This window comes from Pan paniscus, chromosome 22, assembly GCF_029289425.2.
Source record: "Pan paniscus chromosome 22, NHGRI_mPanPan1-v2.0_pri, whole genome shotgun sequence".
Classification (NCBI taxonomy): domain Eukaryota; kingdom Metazoa; phylum Chordata; class Mammalia; order Primates; family Hominidae; genus Pan; species Pan paniscus.
In genome coordinates this window covers 39,739,855-39,760,566 of record NC_073271.2, presented here as the reverse complement: position 1 = coordinate 39,760,566, position 20,712 = coordinate 39,739,855, and the positions used below count along the sequence as shown (strand labels likewise).

At 57.0% G+C, this 20,712-nt stretch overlaps 1 protein-coding gene and 1 long non-coding RNA gene across 3 annotated transcripts in view; both read right to left on the bottom strand.

Moving 5' to 3' along the window:
• PDXK (pyridoxal kinase) overlaps positions 1-20,712 on the bottom strand; it is a 44,007-nt gene that overhangs the window by 10,640 nt on the left and 12,655 nt on the right. The window contains exons 2-7 of one of the 2 annotated variants that reach the window (XM_008977566.5): positions 18,065-18,119; positions 10,500-10,604; positions 8,357-8,440; positions 5,934-5,980; positions 2,565-2,650; positions 1,100-1,145 (exon numbers count right to left, since the gene is read on the bottom strand). In XM_008977566.5, the coding sequence (XP_008975814.3) occupies positions 1,100-1,145; positions 2,565-2,650; positions 5,934-5,980; positions 8,357-8,440; positions 10,500-10,604; positions 18,065-18,119 (423 nt within the window). The remainder of the gene's footprint in view (positions 1-1,099; positions 1,146-2,564; positions 2,651-5,933; positions 5,981-8,356; positions 8,441-10,499; positions 10,605-18,064; positions 18,120-20,712) is intronic. The other variant, XM_034947968.3, reaches the window with a different exon arrangement.
• Positions 11,177-18,049, bottom strand: LOC103787003 (uncharacterized). The gene has a single exon (XR_008622447.2). It is a non-coding gene; the product is annotated as an uncharacterized LOC103787003 (long non-coding RNA).

The window sequence follows — 20,712 nt, the reverse complement described above, 5'->3', positions numbered from 1 at the left end:
TGGACTTCCCAGCCTCCAGAACTGTGGGGAACAAAGTTCTGTTCTGTTTTGTTTTGTTTTTTGAGATGGAGTCTCGCTCACTCTGTTGCCCAGGCTGGAGTGCAGTGGTGCAATCTCAGCTCACTGCAACCTCCGCCTCCTGGCTTCAAGCGATTCTCCTGCCTCAGCCTCCCAACTAGCCAGGATTATAGGCGTGCACCACCATGCCCAGCTAATTTTTGTATTTTTAGTAGAGATGGGGTTTTACCATGTTGGCCAGGCTGGTCTCGAACTCCTGACCTCAAGTGATCTGACCGCCTCAGTCTCCCAAAGTGCTGGGATTACAGGCGTGAGCCACTGCATCCGGCCAAAAGTTCTGTTTTTTATAAATCATCCAGTCTCAGGCATTTTGTCACAGCAGCCCCAACAGACTAAGATGACTCAACCAAGGTTCAATGCTAGCAAGACACGCACGGTCTCCAAGTCCCGGAGAAAAAGGACTTTGAAGAAACTGCACCTTGGGCTGCTGCATCTGCTCCTGTGTCCAGCCTCCAGCCTGCCCTTCCCAACAGCCGGCCCTGCAAATCCCAAACATGCCCAGGAGCCCCCACACAGCTCAAGCCACCGCCTTACAATATCTCTTCACACACGTGCACATGCACACACACACACACATACACACATGCACACACAGGCACAGGACACATGCACACACATGCACAAACACGTGCACACACACGCACACACACATGCACACATGTGTGCACACCCATGCCCACACACGGCCATGGACACACATGCACACACATGCACACAGACACACATGCACACAGACGCACATGCACATGTGCACACACGCACAAACACGTGCACACATGGGCGCACGCACACACGCACACATCTACACACAATACGTGCGCACACACACATGCACAAACATGTCCACACATGCACACACACACACACATATCCTGCTGATCGCTGGAGGCCCCTGACTGGTACAGACTGTTCAGTCACTGCTGGGGAGAAATGACGCAGTGGTGCCACTCAGGCAGCCTGTCTCCCGTCCCCACCGTGAGCGGCACATGTGCCCCGCACAGGCCCCAGAGGGCCTCCTTACCTGCAAGGCTTCCTCCTGGCTGTGGATCTTCCGGCCACTCAGTAACCTGGAAGACAGGCGGGGAGAGGCAGGTGGGGACAGGTGAGCCTCTCCTCTCCGGGTTGTGTGTTGACATTCCCCAAACCGCAGCAGCTCTGGAAACCCCCATCCCCACAGGCAGCTAACTCTTCGTCCACTGGCCACCATGGGCTGGGGCCCCTGCAACATGTGGGGTTTGGTTCTAAAGGGGACCCTCACATTACAGGAGTCACGTAAGGCCCAATCATGGCTGCTGTTTATACGTAACCGTGGTGATGGACAGCAGCCACGGCCCCCACTTAAGGCCCATGCCACAGCGCAGGGTCTCAGCATGGGTGATTGACATCCATACAAAGTCAAAGAGCCGCTAGCGATTAATGCACGCATGGGCCACCCATGGCTCAGGAGCCTCGAGTGAGATGCCACCCCCAAGTTTGGACAGGCCCAGGTCAGGGATCCCAGGCCTCCAAGAGTCCAGGCACCCCCACCCCTGCGTGAATGGGGGGGCTCGAGACCTGGCTCAGGGCCAGGTAGAGCTAAGCTGTGACAGGCACCAGCCCCCTCCGCGGGCAGCTCCATTCTTCATGGCACTGGGGCGTGGGTGGCTTCCCCTGGTGTGTGATTCTTCAGCTGGGGGGAGCCATGCACCCAAAGAAAGACCTTTTCAAACTCGGTATCAGACAGGCAGGCCCAACACACTCCTCTTCCCCTCACAGGGCGGCAGGTGACCTGGCCGCCTGTGCTGCCCCCACCCTCCCTCTGCTGTGGTGGCCCCGACAAGCCCACAGCTCCCCAGGTCACCCCTCCTCTTCCTCTCCCAGGGGCCCTGCCGCTCAGGAAGGCACAGGGGCAGCAAAACCATCCCCATCACCCATGGCTGCCACCACCAAAGAGAAGGCGTGAGCCTGGGACCCAGGTGGGCAGGGGCTTCTCCAACCCAGGCGCCCCCACCACATCCTGCTCCAGTATCAAGGGGCACTCGCCCCATGGCAGGACCTTCCTGAGAACCACTTCGTAAGCTAAACAGGCAGCCTGAGGGCAGAGTGGAGACCCTTCTGGCATGTTCTCTGCAGCTCTCCCTGGGGAAAGACTGGTAGCATTTGCCATTTAAAATGACTTACTCTGCTGGGCACGGTGACTCACGCCTGTAATCCCAGCACTTTGGAAGACTGAGATGGGTGGATCACCTGAGGTCAGGAGTTCAAGACCAGCCTGGCCAACATGGTGAAACCCCGTCTCTACTAAAAATACAAAAATTAGCCGGGTGTGGTGGCTCACGCCTGTCATCCCAGCTACTCGGGAGGCTGAGGCAGGAGAATGGCTTGAACCCCGGAGACAGAGGTTGCAGCGAGCTGTGATCGTGCCACTGCACTCCAGCCTGGGCGACAAGAGCGAGACCCGTCTTGAAAAATAAATAAATAAAGTAAAATAAAATAAAATGACTTACTCGGCCTCAAACTGGTTGGGCGTGATAATGTCTGCGAGCGGCACCACTTTTTCTCTGTAGACGGGAAGCAGATCCTCCGGGACGTACTGGCCAAGAAAGGAGACGGGAGGAGAGGCCGAGTCACCGGGAGGGAAGCACGCCGGGGGCGCGGAGGGGCCAACAAAGGAGACGGGAGGAGAGGCCGAGTCACCGGGGGGGAAGCACGGAGACGGGAGGAGAGGCCAAGTCACCGGGAGGGCAGCCCACCACGGAGTGCTCCCCCAAAAGCCCCCTGAAGTCCAGGCTCAGGGGCCAGGCCCCCCGACTGTAGCGACAAGTTGTTCCCACCACGGGGGCAGCGTGTGGCCGAGGCACACCAGAGTGGGGAACCCTAAGTGCTCCGAGGGGCCGAGGGAGGACTCAGGGCGCACAGTGGGTCCCCGCAGAGTGTCTGGGAGGAGAAGGAGGTGAAGAAGAGAGGGAGGGAGGGAGGAGGGAGACGAGGAAAGGGAAACCCCACAGGTGGATGGAGCAGCCCTGGTCATCTGGGGAGGGCTAGGGGGTGCTGGCCATGCCCATCTGCGACTGGGAGCCCAACCCGCCAGCTCTTCCTGGCTGAGTCAATGCACCACCCTTCATCTACTTGTTTTTGTCTAAGTTGCCTGACAAACAATTCAACACTTTTTTGTTTTGTTTTGTTTTTTGAGACAGTTTCGCTCCTGTTGCCCAGGTTGGAGTGCAATGGCGTGGTCTTGGCTCACTGCGACCTCCACCTCCTGGGTTCAAGCGATTCTCCTGCCCCAGCCTCCCGAGCAGCTAGGATTACAGGCGCCTGCCCCCACGCCCGGCTAATTTTTTTTGTATTTTTTTTAGTAGAGACGGGGTTTCGCCATGTTGGCCAGGCTGGTCTCCAACTCCTGACCTCAGGTGGTCCACCCGCCTCAGCCTCCCAAAGTGCTGGAATTACAGGCGTGAGCCACTGTGCCAGGCAACACATGGTTTTCTTTAGTGATCAAATTTAAGCCGGAGGCAGTGCGAAGCTCTGGAAGAATTCTGTGGGCTTCATGGAACATTTCAGTAGCCCCTGCTGGCTGAGTGGCCTGAGTTTCCAATCCCTTCACTTCACTTTGCTCCCGGAAACCTCCCTTGGAGATCAGAGGCCTCACAGGAGGCACGTCTGCACCTGGTGCTCAGAGCACACAAGGTGGTCACACGCCGGCCGCTGCTCCAGACATGGCTTAGGAGGCACTAAGGATGGGTGGGTGGCACGTGGATGTCCCCGAGCCCTGGACCAGGAAATCGAACGAAAGCTCTTTAGAGCCCCATTTTGGGTAGGGAGGGCCAACACACCCCTTTAACCTCACGGAAAGGGGAGATACGGGGTGACCGCTCATCTGAGACAGGAGCTCGTGTTTAGGCCACTCTTGTTCAGGAAAACAAATGTGATCAATATCGAGGGGCCAGATCCCGTAGCCGCACTGAACTGGACAGTGGCCCCAAATCTTCGTGATCCAAACGCGAGTGTCTGCTGAGGGTCAGCAGAGCCCACACCAGGGAGCACCATGAAGGGAAGGCAGAGAGCTGCAAGCTGGGGTCCTATAGGCTGGGCGCAGGACAGGGAACCTTCCAGAGAACAAGCATGGGAGAAAGTGGACAGACAGACGCTGAGCACACCAGCCCGCCCCACCCAGTTAGATACCCAACGACAGATATCCTGACTTCCTCAACCACTGACCCAGCGGGGCAGGGAGGGCACAGGCCCAGGCGTGCCCTGTGCCAGTGGAGAAGCCTGCTGTGCTCAGTGAATATACAGCAAGCAAACAGACACCCTGGACACAACGACAAAGAAGGCAGATACTGAAATCGCCTGGGCGCTGAATGGCTGAGTTAAAAACCCACAGGCAGGATCACCTTTGGGTTCCTTCCGCCTCTAAATTCTAGGCTTCTGGACTGGTCACAGTGGATTTGTTCTCCATCCACTTGATCCGACGTCCAGGTCTGTGGGCTGCAGCTGCGGCTGTTACTACACAGCTCATGGGTTAAGTGGTTTCTAGATTTTTCTTTTGTTTTTTGAGATGGGGTCTTGCTCTGTGGAGTGAGTGTAGTGGTGCGATGTCAGCTCACTGCAGCCTCCACCTCCTGGGCTCAAGTGATCCTCCCACCTCGGCCTCCCAAGCAGTTGGGACTATAGGTAGGTGCCACCACACCCAGCTCATTGTCTTGTATTTTGATTAGAGATGGCGGGGTTTTGCCATGTTGCCCAGGCTGGTCTTGAACTCCTGGGCTCAAGCCAGCCACCCGCTCTGGCCCCCGAAAGTGCTGGGATTACAGGCGTGAGCCACTGCACCCAGTCTGGTTTCTACATTTTTAAATGGTTAGGGGAAAAAAGTCAAAAAAAGAATGACATTTTGTGACACATGAAAATTATAGAAAATTCAAATTTCAGTGTCCACAAATGAAATTTTATTAGAAAATAGTCATCCATAGCTGGGCGTGGTGGCTCATGCCTGTAATCCTAGCACATTGGGAGGCCAAGGCAGGTGGATCACTTGAGGCTAGGAGTTCAAGACCAGCCTGGACGACACGGTGAAATCGTATCTAGTAAAAATATACAAATTAGCTGGGAGTGGTGTTGCGCACCTGTAATTCCAGCTACTTGGGAGACTGAGGCATTAAGAATTGCCTGAGCCCAGGAGGCAGAGGTTGCAGTGAGCTGAGATCATGACACTGCACTCCAGCCTGGGTGACTGAGTAAGACTCTGTCTCAATAAGAAAAGAAAGAAAAGGGCCGGGCGCGGTGGCTCACGCCTGTAATCCTAGCACTTTGGGAGGCCGAGACGGGCGGATCACGAGGTCAGGAGATCGAGACCATCCTGGCTAACACGGTGAAACCCCGTTTCTACTAAAAATACAAAAAATTAGCCGGGCGTGTTGGCAGGCGCCTGTAGTCCCAGCTACTTGGGAGGCTGAGGCAGGAGAATGGCGTGAACCCGGGAGGCGGAGCTTGCAGTGAGCCGAGATCGCGCCACTGCACTCCAACCTGGGAGACACAGCGAGACTCCGTCTCAAAAAAAAAAAAAAAAAAAAAGAAAGAAAAGAAAAGAAGTCATGATGTTTGTACACCTCTTATCTGCGGCTGCTTCTGTGCTCTAATGAGAACAGCTGTGGCAGGGCTGTGCGGCCGGCAAAGGCGTCGATATTTATCTACCGTCAGGCACTTTACAGAAAACATGTCGGTCCCCTTTCTCCTTCCTAACAAGGTTTGTCTTTTTACCCCTGGACAGAGGAGTCCCACCGAGTTAGACACTTAGAGACGTGGGCCTGTCTTCTGGCTGGACAGGAATAGCTCCACTCACCACACTTTTAAATCACACACGTGAAACTACTCACCATCGAGCCCTCGCCGTCCCACTTGTCACCCAAGACTGGATCACACACTGCAGAGACACAAGGGCATCTTATCAGCAAAGGCTACAGCTGACGAGTAAGAAACCCTCCACATTTCTTTCTTCTTTTTTTAAGACAGGGTCTTGCTCTGTTGTCCAGGCTGGAGTGCAGTGGTGCAATCATGGTTCACTGCAACCTCGATCTTCCAGGCTCGGGCGATCCTCCTGCCTCACCCTCCCAAGTGGCTGAGACCACAGGCATGCAGCAGCACACCCAGCTAGCTTTTAAATGATTTGTACAGATGGGTTCTCACCATGTTGCCGAGGCTGGTTTTGAACTCCTAGGCTTAAGCGATCCTCTCACCTTGGCCTCCCAAAGTGCTCGGATCACAGGTGTGAGCAACCACATTTGGCTTTTTTCTTTTTTCTTGTTTTTTAAGCTGCCAAGTTGAAGTAGATATCTTCCCTTTTTTAATTTAACTTTTTAATATAGTAAAAAATATATACCATAATCTTTGCCAGTGTAAGCATGTTTAAGCGTACAATTCAGGAGCATTCAGGACATTCTCGCCGTGTATAACCACGACCACCATCCACCTCCAAAACTTCTCATCTTCCCAAACTGAAACTCTGTCCTCACTATACACTCACGCCCCACTCCCCCTGCCCTAGGCCCTGGTAACGTCTAGTCTGCTTTTTTTTTTTTTTTTTTTGAGATGGAGTCTCGCCCTGTCACCCAAGCTGGAGTGCAGTGGCGCAATCTTGGCTCACTGCAACCTCCGCCTTCCGGGTTCAAGTGATTCTCCTGCCTCAGCCTCCAAAGTAGCTGAGATTAGAGGTGTGCGCCACCAGGCCTGGCTAATTTTTGTATTTTTATTAGAGATGGGGTTTCACCATGTTGGCCAGGCTGATCTCGAACACCTGACTTCAGGTGATCCGCCCACCTCAGCCATCCAAAGTGCTGGGATTCCAGGCGTGAGCCACCACACCGAGCCTCCGTCTGCTTTCTACCGTGATGAACTGGCCTTTCCCAGCCGCGCCGGGCCTTCGTCTGCTTTCTACCACGATGAACTGGCCTTTCCTAGCCACTCCGGGCCTTCGTCTGCTTTCTACTGCGATGAACTGGCCTTTCCTAGCCGCGACGAGCCTTCGTCTGCCTTCTACCTCGATGAACTGGCCTTTCCTAGCTATTTCAGATAGCGGGATCGTGTAACAGTCGCCCTTTTTGGTGTCTGGCTACTTTCACTAAGCATCATGTCCTCAAGCGCCATCCACATTGCAGAGTGTGTCAGAATTTCCTTCCTTTTCCAGACTGAGTAATACTCCATTGTATGTACGGACACTTTGTTTGTCTATCACCCATCAACAGACACAGCCTGTTTCCACATTTGGTCACTGGGAACAATGCTGCTATAGACGTGGGAATACGCACATCCGCTTGAGTCTGTGTTCAGCTATTTCGGATACATGCGCAGGGCGGAATTGCTGGGTCACATGGTGACGGTGTTCCACTTGTTGGGGAACTACCAACGTGTTTTCCACAGTGGTTGCACCCTTTCATACTCCCAGCAGCTGTGCATGAGGGTTTCTGCATCCTTGCCCACACTTGCTATTTTCTGTGTCTTTGATGACAGTCATCCTAATTGCTGTGAGGTGCTATTCATCACTGTTTGTCACCCAAGCAGGTGCAGCAGCTCCCTTCCTCTTCCTGACCTCGAGCACACACAATCCAGGCCTCACACGTCTGTACCGACAAGCACTCTCCTTTTGGGCAACAGTACACAGCGTGGCAAACCATGTGCTAGGCCAGGCCTGTCCTCCTGCCACCCGGGAGACCTGTGCCCCAGAGAGAGCCTGTCTGCAAGGTTTGGTGACGCTGCCCCTTCTGCCAGGCGGCAAGATGGATCCAGCACTGCCTGGCCTCTAACGAAAGACCGATCAAGGCAGATGCCCCAAAGACTTGGCCACTCCCTAGCGGGCCCAGCCTGGGTGTGACCCTCCCTCCCCCCACTCCCTAGCCTGGCCCTGCCTGGGTATGACCCTGCCCTCCCCCACTCCCTAGCCTGGCCCTGCCTGGGTGTGGCCCCTTGCCCCTTCCACCTTTAGGGTGAGTGTAGTCACACAACAGTGCTGCCTGGGCCCCAGGCATTCACACAGCAGCCCCACTATACGAGCACACTGACACCCCTTCCTGTCTCACACCAGCCACACAAGACACCAGGGTCACCTGCAAACGCTTCTAGCCCAGCGGACTTCAGCAGGCCAACATCTTCAGAGGCCCAGCAGACACAATTCACTGGCCCGGAGAGGCGGGGCACGGAGGCGTGCAGAGGATGAAGGAGGCTAAGACGTCCCTTCCCGGGCTCCCAGGCCAGCTCCACCCGTGTGGGGCCACACAGCCAGACCCGAGGGTGGGCCCCTGCCTACCGTACACCAGCCTGGGGTTCTGCTGCTTCAGCTCCTGCACAATGTCCACCACCATGGCCAGGAACGACTTGTCCCTCGTATAACCTTTAGGGGGAGAATCCAGGTCACCCTCAGAAAACAGGAGACTCACCACGATCAACTGTGGCACAAAGAAAGAGAAGCACCAGCAGACCCTGCAGAGGGGTGGCTGGGGAGGGAGGTGGGTGCAGGCGAGGTGTCCCCACAGTGCTCAGGAGCTGGGGGGAGGGAGGTGGGTGCAAGTGAGGTGTCCCCACAGTGCTCAGGAGCTGGGGGGAGGGAGGTGGGTGCAGGCGAGGTGTCCCCACAGTGCTCGGGAGCTGGGGGGAGGGAGGTGGGTGCAGGCGAGGTGTCCCCACAGTGCTCAGGGGCTGGGGGGAGGGAGGTGGGTGCAAGTGAGGTGTCCCCACAGTGCTCGGGAGCTGGGGGGAGGGAGGTGGGTGCAGGCGAGGTGTCCCCACAGTGCTCAGGGGCTGGGGGGAAGGAGGTGGGTGCAGGTGAGGTGTCCTCACAGTGCTCGGGAGCTGGGGGGAGGGAGGTGGGTGCAGGCAAGGTATCCCCACAGTGCTCAGGAGCTGGGGGGAGGGAGGTGGGTGCAGGCGAGGCGTCCCCACAGTGCTTGGGAGCTGGGGGGAGGGAGGTGGATGCAGGCGAGGTGTCCTCACAGTGCTCAGGAGCTGGGGGGAGGGAGGTGGGTGCAGGCGAGGCGTCCCCACAGTGCTTGGGAGCTGGGGGGAAGGAGGTGGGTGCAGGTGAGGTGTCCCCATAGTGCTCGGGAGCTGGGGGGAGGGAGGTGGGTGCAGGTGAGGTGTCCCCACAGTGCTCAGGAGCTGGGGGGAGGGAGGTGGGTGCAAACGAGGTGTCCTCACAGTTGAAAGACACGGAGGGCAGACCCGGCAGCATTTCTCAACAGAAATGCTGTGCTTCACAGGAATGAACCCACGGGCGAGAGGTGAAGGAGTGATCTTTCCTTTATTTATATTTCTACTTTCAGTAATAAGCATATGACACTTTAATCTTATTTATTTTGAGACAGGGTCTCATTCTGTCCCCTAGTCCAGAGTGCAGTGGTTCAACCATAGCTCACTGCAGCCTTGAACTCCCAGGCTCAAGCCATCCTCCCACCTGAGCTTCCCGAGTAGCTGGGACTGTGCCCAGCTAATTAATTTTTAAAAATTTTTTTGTAGAGACAGGGTCTCACTATGCTGCTCAGGCTGGTTTTGAACTCCTGGTCTCAAGCGAGCCTCCCTCCTAGTCTTCCCAAAGTGCTGGGATTACAGGTTCGAGCCCCTGTGCCTGGCCTTATATGTGACCTTCAGACATGTAGAGAGGCTGGGCACAGTGGCTCGCGCCTGTAATTCTAACACTTTGGGAGGCTAAGTGTTTCCCCTAACCATTTAAAAGTGTAGAAACCAGGCTGGCTGCAGTGGCTCACGCCTGTAATCCCAGCACTTTGGGAGGCTAGGGTGGGTGGCTGGCTTGAGCCTAGGAGTTCAAGACCAGCCTGGGCAACATGGCAAAACCCTGTCTCCACACACACCCACAAAAAGTTAGCTGGGCATGGTGGTGCACGCCTTTACTCCCAGCTACTTGGGAGGTTGAGGCAGGAGGATCACCTGAGCCTGGGAGGTTGAGGCTGCAGTGAGCTATGATTGCGCCATTGCACTACAGCCTGGGCCACAGAGTGAGACCCTGTCTCAAAAATAATAATAATAATAAACATGTATACAAATACAATCTTTTTTTAACCAGAAAGTTGACAAAGGATGGCAATGTACCAGGTAGCAGCCCGTCACCTAATTGAGTGTCCCACCCACCTGTCCTGCCCCGGTCAGCGTTCCCAACACCCTGCCTGCACCCTCCCCTGGGCACTGGAACCCCAGTGTGGTCACAGGAGTGGGGGTGACTTGGCACAGCCTGGGCAGTCATTGTCCCGGCAGGCATAGTGTGGCCAGGACCCCCCAGGCTACCGGGGGTGTGATGGTGGCTTGGGCACGCCAAGGCCCTCCTTGAAGGGGCAGGGACCCGAGACAGGCCCAGGGCGGGGGTGCTCTGGACCTTCCTGAGCCCACCCTGGCTGGAGTGGGGTGCGTAGTCCCCTGCGGCAGCTCGCTCCGGCACCTACCTGTGAGCATGTAGTCATATTTATTCATGTTGTTCAGCCTCAGGCCTTCGTACAACTCCTGGAGCTCATCTGAATTCAGCACTTGGCCCTTCCAGTGGGCATAGCCTAGAGGCAGAGGAAGCCATGGGGGCTCAGACACAAGGGGGCCAGCTGGGGCCGTGGGCTTCCCTTGACACCCGCCCACTCTCCCTGAGGCTGCCTGGTGGACAGCTCCTCCCCATGGACTGGCTCAAACCCGAAGGAGATCACCAGGCGCAGTGCTTGGCAGGTCCCAACGGCTGCCCACATGGGACGCCTCGAGCCCCCTGCGAGCCCTCTGCCCCTACACTATCAGGGATTGTTACTACGACCTCCATGGCCCCCACACTCCCACTGCCAGTTCCTGTGGGAGCTGCGTCCCAGGTACAGGAGGAGCGTGGGGAGAGACACACCAGCTCACAGCTGCGTTGCTCCCCCACTGCTGTCCGGAAGGCCCCTGGCTACTCCCTCCCCACAATGTCACAGCCTCTTGTTTCCCAGCGTCTCCTGCATTAGCTCCCAGCTATTCAGGCCGGGGTGCTCGGCCACTGGCACCCGGATACCCTGGCAGGTAGGGCTTGTTATGTCCCCACCCCCAACTCCTCCCCAACAAGCTTATTAAGGTGCAATTAGAGCCTGTCTTAGATCAACTCCTGAGCAAGAGATAAATGTGAATGAGAAAGAGGCCTCAGCCCAGGTGTATACAACCTGCCCTTGGCCCGATGGGTAGCCAGGGTGAAGTGTCCGTCCCAGGCAGACAGGCATATCAATGTGTGAGGACAGACGCATCGGCTTCCTGCAGGCGGGACCACCAGCCTCCTGGGAGCCCTTCCTGCACTGCGGAACCTGACCACAGCTCCAGCTCAAAGCACTGCTCAGGGGGCAGCCATCCACACAGGGTGGGGGTCCACCATGGATACCCCACATTCGCCCATGAGAAACGCCTCACATCGAGGGGCTCCTGGCCTCCTCCCACATGAATCACCCCTCTAATGCGTGCCTTTTTCAGCAAATAAGGAAAACTGATGTATGGGTTCCTAGAATAGCAAAGTACAAGTATCACGCACTGGTGGGTCACGGCCGGCTCTGCGCCCACGCGCCATGCCCTGTGGCTAAGATCCCCTGAATTCCCACACCAGAGGAGGGCTCCATGGCTCCGGCCCCTGAGGGCCCTCCTGCGTACCAGTCGCTGGCTCCCACTGGAAGGGACGCCTTTGGCTTTCCCCAGGAGCCGTCGCACAGGAGCACATGTGGCGCAAAGGTCCTGAGACTGCCATCAGGAGCCACGCTCCAGGCACAGTGCAGCATCTAGGGGGTGCACCTGGGGGCGCCTAGCCACGCTCCAGGCACAGTGCGGCATCTGGGGGGTGCACCTGGGGGCGCCTAGCCACGCTCCAGGCACAGTGCGGCATCTGGGGGGTGCACCTGGGGGCGCCTAGCCACGCTCCAGGCACAGTGCGGCATCTGGGGGGTGCACCTGGGGGCGCCTAGCCACGCTCCAGGCACAGTGCGGCATCTGGGGGGTGCACCTGGGGGCGCCTGCCCTGTGCTCTGCCTGGGACACCAGAGTGTATGCACTGAGGGGTGGGTCTGCCAGAGACCAAGCCCCTGATGGACTCTGGGTTAACAGTCACTGGGGGTCAGGAGGGGCACGGGGTATCCATTGCAGGTGAGGTCAGTGCCTCACACAGCAGCCTGCCCCTCCAGTGGAGGATGTGTCCTGGGGAGGCTTCTGCCAGGCCGGGGCGAGGTTTGGGGTGAGGGGTAGGAGGAGGGAGGCAAGCAATGGTCCCTCCTGGTCCTTGCTGCCCTCGGATTTTGATATCTTTCCAGGCAGGGTGGGACTCACCACTGCTGCACATGTGCTCCTTTCCTGGGGAGGTGACATGGCCTGGCTGTGTCCCCACCCAAATCTCATCTTGAATTGCAGTTCCCATAATCACTACATGTTGTGGGAGGGACCTGGCAGGAGGTCATTCAATCATGGGGGGGGGGTTCCCCCATCTTGTTCTCATGATAGTGACTGAGTTCTCACAAAAGCTGATGGTTTCAAGGGGCTTTTAAAACCCTGGGCCCCTCAGTCTGCACTTCTCCTTTCTGCCGCCAATGTGAAGAAGGAGGTGTTTGTTTCCCCTTCTGCCATAACTGTAAGTTTCCTGAGGCCTCCCCAGCTCTGCTGCACTGTGAGTCCATTAAATCTTTTTCCTTTATAAATGACCCAGTCTCAGGTATGTCTTTATTAGTGTTGGGGACCAGCCTCAACAACACCCATGGTGTACCCAACGTCCGGTAGTGACAAAGGAATGAGAAGAGACAGGTTAAGAGTTCATAAAGGTGGGGCCGGGTGCGGTGGCTCATGCCTGTAATCCCAGCACTTTGGGAGGCTCAGGCAGGCAGATCACCTGAGGTCGGGAGTTCGAGACCAGCCTGGCCAACATGGCAAAACCTCATCTCTACTAAAAAATACAAAAATTAGCTGGGTGTGGTGTGTGAGGTCAGAAGATCGAGACCAACCTGGCGAACACTGTGAAACCCCGTCCCTACTAAAAATACAAAAAAATTAGCCGGGCGTGGTGGCAGGTGCCTGTAGTCCCAGCTACTTGGGAGGCTAAGGCAGGAGAATGGCGTGAACCCAGGGGGCGGAGCTTGCAGTGAGTGGAGATCGCGCCACTGCACTCCAGCCTGGGCAACAGAGCGAGACTCCGTCTCCAAAAAAACAGAAAAGAAAAAGAAAAGAGTTCATAAACGTGGGAGTGAGGGGGCCAGTGGCAAAATGGAGGCTGCAAAAGGTGCCGAGCTCTGGTCTCCACGCTATTTATTGAGTACAGTCACTCAGATCTGAGAAGCAGATGTTCAGGGCGAAACAGTGAAAGGGAGGCAGTACGTCATAGGTGTAATCTACAGCAATAGCGGTTTCAATGAATCTCCTTTGTGCTCAAACAGCGTATCTTTAACTTATCGGAGAGGAGCTGGTGGGAGCGGGCTTAACCAGGAGCTCGTGTGTCTGTCCACAGTCCAGTGCTTCAAAGGAGTGTCCTTCTCCTTGAACACGGTGTTTACAGATAAGAGAGCGGGTCTCACTCTGAGCATGCGAACATGATGGCAATTAGGAGGCTTTCCTCCTCAGAGGCCTCTTGTGGCTTTCCACAACTTATTGTCCCATATTTTCATGGCCAGTTTATACAGGCACCCCACAAGCCCTTTTCCCAACAATTAGCAGTGTGAGAACGGACTAATACAGGGTGCCATCGGGAAGGACTGCAGCCAGGCGGCTCCAATTCTCCTACTGTCCTGGGCACGGGGGTCCAAGGTCCAGGTGTCACCAGGGCTGGTTCCTGAGGCCTCTGCCCTGGGCTTGCAGACGGCACTGACTCCCTGTTTCCTCATGGGGCTGTCCCTCTGTGTGTGTCTGTGTCCTCATCTCGTCTTCTTACAAGGACACCAATCAGCTTGGATCAGGGCCCACCCAGAGCCCTGATGGCCTCTTTTAACCTGCTGACCTCTGTAGGGGCTCCATCTCCAAACCCAGTCCCACACTGAGGTGCTGGGGTTAAGGCTGCAACATGAGAATTTGGGGGGACGTAATTCCGCCATAACAGCCATGAGGAAGGGGAGACGTCCAGCACTTGGCCGGGTCTCAGACACAGGCCCCAGGCCCCTCTGAGGCCCAGCTTCGTATCGAAACAGAGGGCATGGTCTTGCACCTCTTGGTGGCCTCCTGCCCACTGTGGGATGTGGGATGGGCCCAGAGCCCACAAGAACCTTCTCAAACAGGGGAGGGCGCTTGGATCTTGTGTCCAACTCATTCCGTTTACAGATGAAAAAGCACAGGCAAACAAGCGGTTCCTCGGGCGGCCCAAGGAGCCTGGCGCTCCTGTCAGACCCCAGCCGGCCAGGGAGTCTGGGCTGGCCTGGCCCCTCGCTGGTGTCCGTTGGCAGGCTCCTGGCCCGGGCCCGGCCCCTCACTGGTGTCCGTCGGCAGGCTCCTGGCCCGGGCCTTCTCCAGCCCTGCAGCTCCTTGTGTTCACACCAGCTGCCCCTTCCCTGCAGCAGGGACCACCAAGCCCAGCAGCAGGGCACCTGTCCCATCCCCTCTGGCTCTACACTCCGAAAGCCAGGACAGCGCGACCCGTCCACCCGCTGACCTCCAGCTCCGCAGGCTCCTTCCCAGTGCCCTCAGTCTGGGAAGCTCAGACAGGGAGCTCCAGCAAATCCTCTCAAAGGGGCCACTGGGAATACTGGCCACAAGGTGGAGGCTCTGCCAAGCCCAGCTCACGGTGTGGAAAAATGAACGGGGCTGTGGTGCGGCCTCAAGGAACGGGGGCCTGGCCGGGGGAAGGGGCGGAAGTGCGAGCAGCAGCCCCGAGGCGGCGAGGCCTGCGCCAGGTGGGCTGTGCAGGCACTTGGGGGCTTGGCTTTCCCACCCCCCAGCCTGGAGGACGTCAGGGAACCAACAACGCAGCTTGTGTGGAACACCCGTGTCCCCGCCGGGAGTCTGGCTTTGTGGCCCATCCCAGGCAGAAGCTGCCCACGTGACCACCCCAGTAACAACCCTGGGCAGGAGGTGGGCGTGGTGGTGCACAACTATAGTCCCAGCTACTCGGGAGGTGGAGGCAGAAAGATTGCTTCAGCCCAGGAGGTCAAGGCTGCGGTGAGCTGGTTGCGCCACTTCACGCCAGCCTGGGCGACAGAGACCGACCTTGTCTCTAAAAAAGAAAAAAGAAAAGACTGGGCGTGGAGTCTCACACCTGTAATCCCAGCACTTTGGGAGGCTGAGGGGGCAGGATCGCTTGAGCCCAAGGAGTTCAAGACCACCTTGGGCAACATAGCGAGACTCCGTCTCTATGAAAAATAGCAAAATTAGCTGGGTGTGGTGGTGCACACCTGTAAAAATTAGCTGGGTGTGGTGGTGCACACCTGCAGACCCAGCCACTTAAGAGGGTGAGGTGGGAGGATCTCTTGAGCTCAGGAAGTCAAGGCTGCAGTGAGTCATGACCGCAGGACTGCACCAGCCTGAATGACAGAGCGAGACCTTGTCTCACACAAAAAAAAAAACAGAAAAAGGAAAAGGAAAACCCTGGGCAGAGTCGCGAGTGAGCTCCCTGGCAGCGTCATCCCAGCTCCCTGCCAAATCAGGCGCAGCCTTCGACTCCTAGGTGCTCACTGGAGAACTGAGACAAACGTTCATGGCAGCATGACCCCAACAGCCAAAAAGTGGAAACGGCCCGAGTATCCGCACAGCTGCTTGTGGCTGGGCTCACGTGGCCGGTCACACAGGGTGTGAGCTGGTCCTGGGCACGCATGATGGGCCACGCAGCAGGAGGAACATGACAACATGGCCCCTGAGACAGCCCGGGGAGCACAGCCCTGGAACAAGGGTGCCCGGAGCAGAACAGCCCCTACAATGCGGAAGGCCCGTCGTGCATGCAGACATCTTTCTTTGTGCATAATCAGGACCAGTAAAATGCTTCCTGGAGGTGAGTTTGGTGAAAAATAAGCACCTCTAGCCCTTAGACAGAGGGCAGGGGGAACAAAAAGGAAAAACAACAACAAAAAAACTCAAAAAACAAAAAGCACCTCCAGCTCTGTCAAGGTCTGTAGAACAGACAGTGTCATCGTGGGCACTGCACTCACAGTGGGCGGCACGGGAGCCCAGAGGGGCTGAGGGGCTGCACAGAGGAGGCCGAGTCCCCCGTCTTGACCACCAGCTCCCGTGGCACCCAGGGCAGGTACACGATGCACCAGCCTCACTCCCCAGCAGCACAGTGTGGCAGGGGCAAGGGAAGGGGAGCAGGCAGAAGGGCCCCGGTGCAGGGGAGAGTGACGCCTGCCCTCACTGCCCTAGGGAGTTGCCCCTGAGCCACAGAGACGGCCTTAGGGAAGCTACCCAGAGGCCTCCTGATCAGGCCGCACAGACAGCTGACTCCGAGAGTGTGGGTACAGGGGGCTGGGAGCCAGCCCACAGCCATAGACTGAGCTGGCTAAGGGGTCCTAAACCAGCAGGCCCCCAATGGCATCTGGAAGAGGCTGGAGTGGGGGCTCCCAGGAACCACAGGCCGGACCCCATGGGAAGGGACGCCCCCAGGCTGTCTGCCTGGCTCTGCAACTGTGGAGGCTCCCAAGCGCCTGGGGTCCTGTCCTCATCCCAGCCCCGTGAGGGCAGGCCAGAGACCCCTTTTCTATCTCTGGGCCCTCGGGTCAGCCAGCCCACCATCCACTGAGAAACTTCCACCAAGCCTGGAAGGCATTGCCAAAGCCCGGGGCCCTCCCCGCAACCTGGAATCCATGCAAGGGCAGCCGGGTCGGTGTGGATGTTGAACCAGCACTGACGGAGCCCAACACAGTCCCCAGAAACACACTCAACACCCTGCTTTAGTGTCCAAGCCGGCCAGCTCACTCACTGAAAAATAAATCCTAAAGGAGGATGGCGAGAGCAGCCAGGAAGGACGTGTGGGTTCAGGGAGGCTCCTGGAGGGCCTGAGTCTTCGGGGACGTCTCCAAATCTCACAGCACCCAGTGTGCCCCGCAAGCAAAGGCAGGAAAGGGTTTCAGCGAGAGCTGGAGCCTGTCCATCTGCACCGCCAAGAGCTGGAGCCTGTCCGTCTGCACCGGCCGAGCAACTCTTTCCTCTCACTTAGCACGTGTCATGCCCGCCTCAAAAGAAACCACAGCATTCCTTCCCACTCCCAAGAGTAGGGGCCAGGCCCCTCTGCCCCCCCCCCACATATCGCATTGATGCTCTGCCAGGCTGTTTCTGGGACGTTCTGTGCTCCCAAGGTTCCGTCTGGGTTCAGAGAAATTTCAGGGGAAGCGAGGTGGGGTTTCAAAGAACAGAACAGCTTTGTTCTCCTGCCGACGAAGCAGTATAGAAACCACAGAGAGGAGGGGGGACTCCACGCACCTCCACCTCCAGGCCATGGGGCTGGGGGCAGGGAAAGCATGGCCTGTGAGGGGCTTCTGAGGCCGGCCACCCTCAGTCCCCTGAGCCAGCAAAGTCCTCAGAGTCCCAGGGCAGGGAGACAGAGGCACACACGGGCCCTGCAGCACTGCTGTTAATAGAGAAAACCCAGAACCACCTACACATCCCCCAGCACGACCACCCCATGGGGGACCCTCCTCAGCTCCAGGAGGCAGGTGGACAGCAGGAGTCACACGGCTGCGCTCTGAGCCAGGCGTTGGTCCAAGCACTTTATGCAAGTGACGTAATCAACTCTGGCAACCTCATGGCAGGTGTTAGGATTGCCCTCCTGTCTTACAGAGAAGGAAACTGAAGCACTGAGAGGTTCTGCCACCTGCACTGGGTCACACAGCCTCAAAGCAGCCAAGCTGAGTCAACACACCCCCTCTCAGAGGCGAGGCCACCCAGGCCTACACCCTGATATGCTGTGCAGGCTCTGCCCGAGCGACGCCCAGGACTCCAGGTCCCCGTCCACATGAAAGCCCGGTGCCTCACACTCACACTCCGCCCCGTGCCTCACACCCACACTCCGCCCCGTGCCTCACACCCACAGCCTGCTCTATGCCGGCTGCTGGAGCCAACGCCTTACCTGTGTGGTTTGAAAACTGGACAGAGTTCACCGCGTCAATCTCAAATCCCAAAACCTGCAAGACAGAGAAGGAACAGGTAGGCGTAAGAGAGCCAGGTCTGGGGTCCCACGAACCCCAGCAGGTGCTGACTCAGAAGAGGGGAGTAAATGAGTCCCGGCTGGCACGGGGCCCCCAGCTGCAGGCTGGAGGGCTGACGCATCAGAGCAGGAGGCTCTCCCCGAGTCACACATGACATGTGCACAGGCAGGGCCTCGTGTGTCTGGAGCTGGGCTTCCCTCTCTGGGGAGCAACCAGCCCAGGAGGGCGTCGCCCAGTCCACAGGACCTCCATGGGGAAGCACTTCACGCATCATTCCAGAAATCGCACCCAGCGAAAGCACTCAATAAGACTAATAAACAATAAAACGAAGGCAATACCCGTCTGTCCACACACTGAACAGAGGCTGGGAGGCTGTCTCTGCTGTGAAAATATGGGCGTCTACCCCACCCCTTGGAAGAAGTCAGGCCAAGGGCCCTGCGGGCAGCACACATGCCTCAGAAGCCTGAGTGAGAGACAGGGAGTGGGTGCGCGAGGACAGAGAGGGAGCGAGAGGGTGAGGGTTCGAGACAGATGGAGAGGGAGGACGGAATCCATGGAGTGGGGGCCTCCTTCCTGTATCTCCCAGGGCCAAGCCCGGCCTCCGCTAGTTTGGGGGGCCATCCCCACCCTCTCCCGTGCACCAGCAATGCCCCAAACCCTCTCTTCCTGCTGCATCTGAACAGCCAACCACCCCTGAGTCCCACCTTCAAGTTGAAAGCCAGGCAGTGCCACCTCTGGTGTCAGCACCAGGACAGCGGCTGTTTCCAGGGCGGGGGGGGGGGGGGGTGGGGTGGGGTGGGGCGGGGGGGATGGAGAGGGGCTTCCAGAGCTTCCCAAATTTGTTTCTTCACTGGGTGGGGTTTGCTTTGTGATGATGAGTTGAGCTATCTGCTTAGGATTTGTATTGGCCAAGGCTTTTCTTTGAAGCCGGTATTATCACTAAACTAATGAAACACGTTAGCAGTCTTACTAATCTAAAAAGTTAAAGTTAGCACTTTAACTTTTTTTGCGGCCAGGTGCAGTGGCTCATGCCTGTAATCCCAGCACTTTAGGAGGCCGAGGTAGGAGTACAGTTTGAGGCCAGGAGTTCAAGACCAGCCTGGGCAACATGGCAAAAACCCTGTCTCTACAAAAAATACAGAAATTAGCCGGGCGTGGTGGCACATGCCTGTAGTCCCAGCTACTCGGGAGGCTGAGGTGGGAGGATCACTGAGCCCAGGAGGTGGAGGCTGCAGTGAGCCCTGATGGCACCACTGCACTCTAGCCTGGGTGACGGAGTGAGAATATGTCTCAAAAAACATAAAAATAAAAAATAAAATGGGCACTTTGCAAATGCACCAGCCCGAATCCACAGCCTCTATACACAGATAGCTTGCAGTATTTCAAATCCTTTAAAATTCTAACCGACTGTGAAGAAACAGATATTAAGCAACGATGACACAAATCCTGAAAATCCTGCCAAAATATTCTGCTCCACTGCTTCTGGGTGTGTAGATAATTAATCCTTTGGGGCTGGCAAACGTATCCGAGAATGAAGTCGCTATTTTCTGCTTTTAAATGAGAGCACGAGCGAGCTGAGCCCCTGGGCTGGCATCTCCGTTTCACACACCCCATCAAAATCAGCTTATTCATCAGCACCGCAAGCTGGTCTGGACGCTTCCAGAGTCTACCCATCCAACTTCATGTGCCAGACAAAGCCAGACTCAGAAGACGACAATGCACGGGGGGCGGGGTGCCAAGGTCCAGGACGGGAGCCTGGGACCCCAGAGAAAGGCATCTCCTGCTGTTACACATGTCCTTCAGCTGGAAGCCACCGCTCTGTGCCGGACCATGCCTCTGGAATTGGCATCTCTGTACAGCAGTGGCTCCCTCCCAGGCACCACCAGGAGGTACCAAGAATGTGAAACTGAAGCCCGCGAAGAGAATGGGCTTCTGCCAGCAGTGCTCTTCTTCCCCCGGGGCTCTTCTCCCCACAGGGGCAGCGGTAGTGACCGTCCCTTCCCATAGCAGCAGCGGAATCCACTTTGTGGCTTTCCCTCCACCAGCAGAATTCCTCATCGCATGCCCCCACAGACTCCCAGCACCCACCAGCTGGCAGCCAGCTGGCAGACACCTGCCTTCCCAGCTCCAGGTTCTAAAGAGTCCAGCAATTCTCTTATCCCAGGGTCAGCTGTGTGGAGCCGATGCTGGCAGGGGTCTCCTCCATGACAGCAGTGTTCCCTTTTTGCCTTCTCTATTTTCTCAATACCTGGCTGAACAACGGCCTCTACGATCGTTGCTCTGGTTTCTGTTTCTGGACTGGACCCTGCCTGATACACCTCATCTTTCCCCACCCACAAGGGAGCCAAGGACAGACTGGTTTTTGGTCCAAGGTTCAGCCCAGCGGGCTGCTGGCTCTCCACAACACTCACCTCCCACCCGGAGCTCCTCCGCTGCCTTCACAGGAATCGCCTTCAACAAGGACAGGCCAGGTGCCCTGTGAGCAGCCCTGCTGACTGATGGGATCAGCTTGGGCCCCTTTAGGAACATCATTACTGGTCTGTGTATGTGAATCACCTTGTTTTACAGT